This window comes from Calidris pugnax, unplaced genomic scaffold (genome assembly GCF_001431845.1).
Source record: "Calidris pugnax isolate Ruff unplaced genomic scaffold, ASM143184v1 scaffold44, whole genome shotgun sequence".
Lineage (NCBI taxonomy): Eukaryota > Metazoa > Chordata > Aves > Charadriiformes > Scolopacidae > Calidris > Calidris pugnax.
This window is the reverse complement of record NW_015094506.1, coordinates 4198412-4208036: the sequence shown is the minus strand read 5'-3', so window position 1 is coordinate 4208036 and position 9625 is coordinate 4198412. Positions and strand designations below refer to the sequence as shown.

Here is a 9625-nt window from a genome sequence, read left to right as displayed (position 1 = left end):
CTGCCCAAGGCAGCAAAAGCCCCTGACAGCCCCAGCCCACCTCCTGTCTGTCTCCAAACCCTTAATAGTTGGTGACAAGCATAACTAGCTACACTTTGTTGCATCCAGAGCCAGCTCTGGGGCTTGTAAACATTTTAATGCCCTGGAGCAGAGAGGCTGGGAACAAAACACAGAGCCTTCCACCTCTTTGTCACTGCTTTGAAAGCAGCCACATTCAATGACTGATGTTCCTCAGTTTCACATCTGCACAGCATGAGGATACTTAAGCTCTCAGCTCTAATACAGACCCTTCTCTGTGTATTTCCAAGCTCTTTACATGAGAAAACATGATTTCCGCTGTAATCAGGATAAAACGCATCCTTCCTGGAAGAAACAGACTCATCAAAGGCCACAGTATTTCCAGAACTGAGAACCATCACTGCCTCTTTTACAAATCCCTCTGGTTAAAGAATGTTTTACTCAGAACCTTGTCTCAAAATCCCTGTTTCAATTTCTGTCCACTTTCTCTGTATTCAGCAGGGGAATATCTTTCGGGGTGAATTTCTCAGATTCTGGCATAGAATATCTGTGGTTCTGACTAAAGTACAAAAGAAAGCTACAAAGAGTAAATCAAACAATGTAAGGGAGGAATAAAGAGTTAAGTTGAAAGCCAAAGGTGAAATAAAAGAAGAAGGTCAAGTGCCAAGCCAGAGAGGCCAGTCTGTAGTTGAAAAGGGACAGACCAATTCTAGAAGCACAAAAGGAAAAAGAAAAGATAGGCTGAAATCCAAAGGGAATAAAAGAAAAAAACTAAAGTCAATGAAGTCAGCTGGTTGAAGCTGATTTGAAAGGAAAACAAAGCTCCTGGTAAGCTTGGAGGCTCAGATGCTGGTAACTGAGGTGTATGTCTCATCAAGCCCATCACTTACTGTAAGCTTTCAAAGTAACAAGTGAAGATGTCCTGGAAGATTCAACAGCTTCAACAAAGATACTGGTGCGTGCTCTCTTCCCATTTGGAGCCAAAAAACAGCATGTGGAGAACAAGTATATGTTTTGGGCTGAGCCTCCACGTTGTCATTCAGAAGATCCAGTTTGACTGTTCATCCTGTCTCAGCTACTTTGCGAGTTGTGTAATCTTTGTGCCTCTTTATCTCACCTGTACAGGAGGACAATAACTCTCATCTTGTTCGGGGGCAGAGTTCATTTCCTACTACAGCATCTAGTATTGTGGGAAGCTGATTTAATCTTAACTTGTGCCAACATTATCTGTAGAAGCTGTGCAAGGCAGAGCCAGCTTCTCGGTGACCTGGAACAGGCTGAAAAGTACATGGAAGAGGCAGGTATCTGGACTGAATTAAAAAAAAAAAAATCAAAATAAGAGATTTTCTGTCAGTCTAAAGTAACTAGACACTTATCCATGCAAGTGCGTGAATCAAAAGCATTGTCCAGCCTTTGTTCAAATGCAGTAGGCCAGAAAGTCAAATCGCTTTTCAAAGGCACGTCACGCAGTTAAAGGACAAAGGACAAAGGGCAGGCAGTGATCCATGGTTCTTTGTAGGAACAGTGACCACAACACAACCAGCATCAAGTTGGCAAACACAGCTAAATATTAATGACAGCAGCTTTGAACACTGCTGATGGAGGGAAAATAGAGAATATGGCATGTGGCGAAACTGGACAGCTGACTAAAGCAAAGTGTGTTCCATAATCCACACATGAATAAACATGCAGAGGTGAAAATCTGTTATAAATAGCTTGGAAATCGGTCTGATTCACTTCAAAAGAGAAAATACAGATATATGTGTCAGAGTGGACAATACCAAGTGTTCAGCATCAGGATCCCATTTCCCAGAATCATAAAATTGTTTTTAAAAAAAGCCCTAAACGAAATAAATGCTTGTGATTGTTGTATTTTACCTCTAATGCTGCCCTCAGCTTCTGTTTTCTAACATTCTTCACAATATTCCTTCAGACCAAGACTCCCACATGACCCCATGTACACCCAGAAGCTGGAATATAAAGTCAGAGCTATTAAACAAACAGTTATTATGAACTGCCACAGACAGCAATATGATTAACCATAAATATCAATAGCATCTTTGTTAGCATGTAGTACAGAATAATAAGGTGGAACAGGCAAAATGTACAATAACCTCAGACATCTTCCAAAGACTGGAATCATTATTCTAGGAGAATAATTCCAGGAGAAGAATAGTCACTCCAAGATGAATCAGAAACTTTATCAATATATTCAAACAGGGAAAATTTCCATTTTTCAATGCCATAAGAAAGAAAGAAAGCAGAAAGTGAACTGATAATATTTACATATGGAAGTTACTTAAAACTTAAACTGATCTCTATGCTGGGTTATCTGTAATTGAAAAGCCAGCTAGCTCATGGGTACCCACTGAGGCATGAGATTTAAAGCAAGCTATAAACCATGAACATTAGTGTCAGGAAGCTTTCAAAGATAGCTTAACTCTCAGAAACAAAGACATTCTCAATCTGAAATGCAGCGCCTGTGGTTTTTGCCGTCCAAAGTTAAGATTATTCAGGCTCTAAGGACAGCAATTTATTTGGATGTTATACATTTAAATGAACATCATTTGACATTCATTCTGTCCCCAATGCGCTTCAAAGAACTAACTGCACTGATTTTTGAGGGATTACAAAGTGATGAAGTTTTCTTGGATGAAATTTTAATTTGAGCAGAGGTCTTAAAACAGTACAATGAAAAACTGATTTTATTTTTTTTTACTGACATAGACACAAAGTCTCCTAACATTAAATTTTTAATAGTACATACCAGTCTGGAAAAAGCTATCTGAAGAGTCTGCTTAACTGCTTTCAGCCGTCACTCAGGTAAAAGCAAGTGATAGTTAAATGTATATATCATGATGAAATAAGGAGCATATCATCACTGTGAGAGTGATAAAGCCATGGAAACTCCTGCAAAGCAAAGAGAAATACAGCATTTTATATGCCGTGCTCAGCATAAAGCAGATTTATCAAACAGATTAGTTGACTTAATCTAGGGTCAGCAGAGGATATTTTACAGTTGATGGTATGTAGGAGATCAGCGGCACACAGTCTAGTTAGAGGCCTGTAAGTAGCGGTGTTCCCCAGGGGTCAGTACTGGGTCCAGTCTTGTTCAACATATTCATCAACAACCTGGACAAGGGGGCAGAGCGTACCCACAGCAAGTTTGCTGATGACACAAAACTGGAAGGTGTGGCTGACACACCAGAAGGCTGTGCTGCCGTTCAACAAGACCTGGGCAGGCTGGAGAGTTAGGCGGAGAGGAATCTAATGAAGATCACCAAAGACAAGCGTAAGGTCCTGCACCTAGGGAGGAATAACCCCATGCACCAGTACAGGTTAGGGGCTGACCTGCTGGAGAGAAGCTCTGCAGAGAGAGACCTGGGAGTCCTGGTGGACAAGAAGTTGACCATAAGCCAGCAATGTGCCCTTGTGGCCAAGAAGGCCAATGGTCTCCTGGGATACATTAAAAAGACTGTGGCCAGCAGGTCGAGGGAGGACAATCTCCCACTCTACTCTGCTCTGGTGAGGCCACATCTGGAGTTCTGTGTCCAGTTCTGCGCCCCCCAGTTCAAGAAGGACATGGAACTGCTCAAGAGAGTCCAGCATAGGGCTACAGAAATGATCAGGGGGGTGGAGCATCTCTCTTATGAGGAAAGGCTGAGAGACCTCGGTCTGTTTATCCCAGAGAAGAGAAGATTGAGAGGGTATCTCATCAGTGCTTATAATATCTAAAGGGTGGGTGTCAAGAGGATGGGGACAGACTCTTTTCAGTGGTGCTCAGTGACAGGACAAGGGGCAACGGGCACAAACAGGAACACAGGAAGTTCCACAGAAGGAAAAACTTCTTCATTTCGAGGGTGACAGACCACTGGAACAGGCTGCCCAGAGAGGTTGCTAAGTCTCCTTCTCTGGACTCTTTTCAGTGGTGCTCAGTGACAGGACAAGGGGCAACGGGCACAAACAGGAACACAGGAAGTTCCACAGAAGGAAAAACTTCTTCATTTCGAGGGTGACAGACCACTGGAACAGGCTGCCCAGAGAGGTTGCTAAGTCTCCTTCTCTGGACATATCCAAAACCTGCCTGGATGTGTTCCTGTGCAACCTGCTCTAGGTGACCCTGCTTTGGCAGGGGAAGTAGGACTAGATGATTGCTGAAAGTCCCTTCCAACCCCTACCGTTCTCTGATTCTGTGATACAATACACAGACAAAATCCAGTTCATATTAAGAAGAGATTGTACGTTTCTAGTATGTCAATGAACTGATCTTGTTTAGTGGTGCAGGAAAAAGATGTAAGCATAATTCTCAGTAAAAGTCAAAGAGCAAGGGAAGACTCTGCACCTGTGTTTGCAGGAGTATGACAGGTTGTACCAAAATCACCTGGACAGAGACATGACAGACGCTATTATCACCGTGTATGGCAAGACCAAGAACAGCTGGAGCCAGAACACAGTTAGGAGAAACATTCACGACCATGCCCTGAGAAATGCTGCCAGATCCTGTATTTCTTCAGGAGCTGAAGAAATATAATGTATTAATAATAGGCACATGATTTTACAAAGTGTTAAAAAATCCCGTGTTGGACTGTGATCTTTGGTTGCAGATCCAAACCTGGGGACTGCGTCACACCACGATCCATGTAACCTCCTTGTGCACTAACTAGCTCCACCAGCCCGACCAGGCTCTGAGGCAGGAGACTGGGAATGCAGTTAAATAAAGCGCCTTGCCTTTCCTCTTCAGCAAAATGACCCCTGTGCGCTCGTTAAATTTTATTCTGCAGGTAATTGCTGACTAAAATCATAGCGAGTCTGCACTCAACCTTGCTGGTCAAAGGAGGTGTTGCCTGTATTACCGTTTTTTTCCTACTGAAGGTATTTAATAAGAAGGGAGTCAGCTTTTCTGAGAGACCTACATAATTGAGAGCTTTATTAATTGGCGCAACAGAAATAGAAATAGGATAGTATTAGTAATAGTTTGCTTTTGAGGTAGAAAAGGGCATTTATTTTCCATCAACAGGATAATAAATCAGTGCTGCTTGCACCACACTAATTTGTTAAACATGTTTTGCAGTGCAGCTAACGAAGATGGTTTTGCATCAGATGCCTTCATAAGACACTTATGAGGTTACACCATTTTGACACTAAACGTGTGTAACAATGTATTAGGTGATCCTAATAAAGTTAAATGATGCAAATGTAGCGTTTAACCAGTAGAATAAGCTATCTTGAATATACTGTGCAATATGTAATCATGAACAGCTTGCAATGAACCTGTAAATTGTATTTTAGGGGCTAAAAGAGAGCATTTGACTGATGGCGTATTTTTGGAAATGCTTCCCCCATGGTAAGATCAATGGCAGCTATCATTCATCTCACTCTGACCAAGATGAAGATAATCTGAGTATACGAGTAATAACAAATCTTCCGCTGACTAAAATGCTCTCTAGTGCTCTCTTCAATTTCAGCAATAGGCTATTAACTCATTGCTTGTTCAGTTTCTGCTTTGCAAACTCCAATAACCTCCTCGTAACTTCGTTAGCTTTCACACTAGCGGAGGGACAACCCTGGCAGGGAACGATGAGCTGAGCAAGATCTGTTTTCTACCAGCAACTAACAGAAAACAAGAAAATGGAGAAATGTTTAACATTACATACTTGGTGACTGCCCTCTGCATCAATCAAAAAAATGGTTCAGATTACTCTAAAAAGGAAAATTAAGAGTGAAAAGCAACATGCTGAACAAGCAGTTAATGTTCCCTAGCCCTTAAGCCAGGAATAAGTACTTGCCCAGAAAAATGCATTAGCACCATCGCACCAGCAGATACTGACACAGGATGCTGGGAACCATCCAGGGAGGGATTCGGAAGAGAACGAACAATAAAAAAAGACAGGCATCGAGGTGACATCTGCAGAGGCTGGAGAACAATTTCCAGAGAATGAATGTCTTTTAATGAACCGAGGTTTAACTGTTATCAGTCACCGCTAGAGATCGTTACTATGAGAAACAATGAACGCCGCTTGTATCGCTTCCTCCCTGCAGGACATGTCTGAGGGAGAATAAACCTCTCTCCTTCTTCTCCAGTGTCAGCTTGTTACTGCCAGTGCTGGCTATAATTGAATCAGCTTTATTCAGATGGCAGCTAAATTTAGCCGATATTAGCATCAAGTCTCTAGAGGGGAGAAAACGGGGGAGAAAAGCTTTAAATAAATAGACTGAAGAAATACTGAATAATAGATGAAATTTATGGTGGAACGAACCTCTGCGCCAGAGGACTCTGGCACAGAGTTAAATCTGGATTTTAAGGCCCCGTCGAGACAAAACGTGACACCGCTACTGCCATTCCCTTCGCCCCCTGGCCTGTTTTTTTATTATTATTATCAGGAGCCCCTCAGAGCCCTGGCCCCTTTGCAGTGGCTTCACGAGGGTGTAACACAGGTTTGCGGGCCGGCTGCCAGCCACCGGCAGCAGAGGCAGGAGAGAGGGGCGATGAGAAAAGGGCCACCAGCAAGAAGGCGGCTGCACCCGCTGCGGGCGAGGCCAGCTCGGGAGGGCTCTGAGGGGGATCTCCACACTGCGCGATGCCACTCAACATGGCGCCGCGGCCCTTCCCGCCCAACTCCTCCCGCTGCGCGTGCGCGGCAGGCCAGCAGCGTGGCGCCGGAAGTGTGGCGCTGAGAAGACGGAAGTGGCGTCACGGCCGAGCGGAAGTGTGGCGGCGAGGCGGAAGTTGGCCACCGGCGTTGGTTGGGGGGTGTGTGCGCGGTCATGTCGGCCTCCCTGTTGCGGCGCGGCCTGGAGCTGCTGGAGGCGCCGGGTGGGCCCGTGGGGACCGGGGGATGTGCGGGAGGGAAGGGGGTTATTCCCGGCGTGCGGCATGAGTAACCCCGTCCCTTTTCCCGCTGCAGGCCAGGGAGAGGCCCCGCCGGGGCTCCAGCGGGAGCGGGATGCCCCCAGGGCGGCGGGCGCTGCAAGGCGGAGGAAAGGGGCGCCGCAGCCCGGGAGGAACAAGGCCACGGTCAAGGGTAGAGTCGTGAAGTCGGCGATAGGTGAGGCTTGGCCCGGCTCCGGGAAGGGTGGGGGGTGAACAGCTTTGCCATCCTCCGCACCCCTCACATGGGATCCCCCTATCGTGTACTGACCCCCTCCCCAGCCGCTTCTATCCGTCCCTTCCCGGCCTCCTGGGTGCCCATCTCCGCTTAAACACTGATCTGTGGAAGCACCCCTATCCCTGAGTTGTAGCAGTGTCTCTTTCTGCTGGGACCTTGCTGATCCCCTGTGTCTCTCCTTGCATACTGCTTGGATGAGCATCTGATGTGTTTTGTCCCACTCTGCTCTGACCTAGAGGAGTATCACAAGAAGAAGCCCGTGAATCACTTGACAGCAAACCTGAAATACATGTTGAAGGGACGAATCGTTGCGAACAAAGCCATCACAGAACAAGTAAGACTGTCACTTCTTTCTCTGGGGTTCTCCTTCCACTGAGGAACATGGGTGAATGGGAATTATCCCCAGGTCTTCCAGCCAAGATCCTCTGCAAAGGAGTAAAGTCAGCTTTCTGTCTGGAAGTGGCCTTGAGGAATTTCTGCGTGCACTGGCAAAGCAACTTACCAAGCTTTAAACTCTTGTTGATATGCTGTCCCCCATGATGTTCTCTGATACTAGTTAAAACCTACTGGTAACTGTTGGCTTTTCTTATTTGCCAAAGATATTTCATAGCTTCAGCTGTGAAATAAGCTTTTCAGTAAGAAACCCTGGTTCAGACCTTCTCCTTACTGTTGATTGATTTGTCCTTCTCTGTAGCTGGAGGCTGTTTAGCAAGGAACTAGATGTGGTGCTGGCTCATGTAATAGGAATTTCATAGCATCTTCGATGGTATTTCTCATAAGCTGGGAATTTAACTAGTGGTCTTCCTCAAAAGGTAGTCCCGTGTCAGGATTTGAAGAGGAGAATAGCTGACACTGCTAAAATCTTTGGCTTTTTTTATGAGATAAGGGCTTTTAACTTACATAAACAAACCAAGTGGTTAGGCCAGTGTTTCTTAGGCTGGAGGCTGTGAAAGGAGATGATGGTGTATTAGAAAATGCTGAGGGGATTCCGCCAACTTGTTGGGTTTTCAGTTTGTCTTATGGAGAGAAAGGATAAAAGAAGGATACGGTTTCAGAAATGTCTGAATTGAAATCAGTGTTTCTATCTCTGTGACAGTTAATACAGAGTAGTTTTCATTTTTGGCTCCAAATAGTAGGTTGGTACTTGCTGTTGTCCCAGTGACCTGCTTTGGTTAACATCACGATTGCCTCTCACTTTTCTGTGGAGGCATTCCAGGATATAGCAGGGATGCTGCAGGTGAGCTTGAAAATCACCATTTTGTGGTCTGATCTGGATAACAATGACTGTTGTTTTTCCCTTTTTTATTGTCTGAAGGTTCTTGCGCAGAACAGAGGAAGGAAGTCCAAAGATCAGCCTCCAAAGAAGGCAGCAAAGAAGAAACCCGAGGGCACTGTCTTCACTGAGGAAGACTTCCGTAAATTTGAGAGAGAATACTTTGGGAGACCATGAACAACATGACAGGGATTCTCGCAGCTCCAGGCTTCCTGCAGCTGAGTGCTCAGCACGCAGGACTGGCCATTTCCTCAGCGTGTTTGAGATGGGACATAGGAGGTGTGCCTCTGTCAGCAAGTGCTTTAATGTCACACTTGCAGAGCAGCTCTGCATCTGTGCAGAACTTGTTACTGGCCAGCTAGAGCCATGGAGGTTGTTCTCTTGGCTCTGAGACACGTTGTCCTTATAATTATCTCCTTCCAGCCATCATGTCTTGCATCCTTGATGTAGAAGGGTGGACCAAGCCAAATACAAATCTTGTTCGCCTTCATCAGGGTGTGAAGTTTCTGCTACCCGTGTTACTTGGCAGGGAGCATTTAAGGCACTGGGTCTGAATGGAGAAATGTTTTGGACCAGCAGTAATGAATCATCGGAAGGGAGGGATGCTTTGAAAGACTGTTAAACCCGAGTAGTCCTGCAGTTTTTGTGTTTTTTAACAGCCTCTGTCAGGTTTTTCAGTCACTGCAAAAACTTTTTATATGTCATTTGATTAAATGTTGCAGACACTGCCTCTCTCTGCCTTTGTAATAGCAATTATTATGACAGGCTACGATTAATGAAGACAAACCGTGTCACTCTTCTGATCCAAGCATACGTCTCTTTAGGATGACTCAGTTGTGTGAATGGCCTCTCTCTGATTCACATTGACACATGTATTTAATTTTCTCTCTGACATGCTGAGGCCTTCAAAGAGTGCAGGCTGGAATGGAGATGACTCCTCTGTTCTACCTGCTCATGGTTTTCCCCTGTCCAAGCAGGAGGCCTTAGGTGGAGAAAGTTGTCCTTTGGGTGCTTGTACATGAGCCTCACACTGAGGTTCAGCCATGCTGGGAGGGCTTGGCACTGTCACCTCCTGTAGCCAGGAGGGGTTGTGCCCCAGATGTTAGCCTCGGCATGAAGTTAAAAACTGAGCCAGAGGTTGTGGCGCTGGGTTGAAGGGAAGGGTTTTTTTGTGATGAGGCTACTCTTAATTCCCGGCTGCAACAAATAGAGGCCCCAGCAGGTGGGA

The 9625-nt window shown here is 45.3% G+C and overlaps 1 protein-coding gene across 1 annotated transcript; it reads left to right on the top strand.

Moving 5' to 3' along the window:
- Positions 1 to 6714: 6714 nt before the first annotated feature.
- RPS19BP1 (ribosomal protein S19 binding protein 1) lies at positions 6715 to 9127 on the top strand. Its single transcript, XM_014963417.1, has 4 exons — positions 6715 to 6832; positions 6924 to 7064; positions 7361 to 7458; positions 8440 to 9127. Exons 1-4 carry the CDS (start codon positions 6784 to 6786, stop codon positions 8572 to 8574), a joined length of 423 nt encoding a protein of 140 aa, XP_014818903.1. The 5' UTR covers positions 6715 to 6783; the 3' UTR covers positions 8575 to 9127.
- The last annotated feature ends 498 nt before the right edge of the window (positions 9128 to 9625 follow it).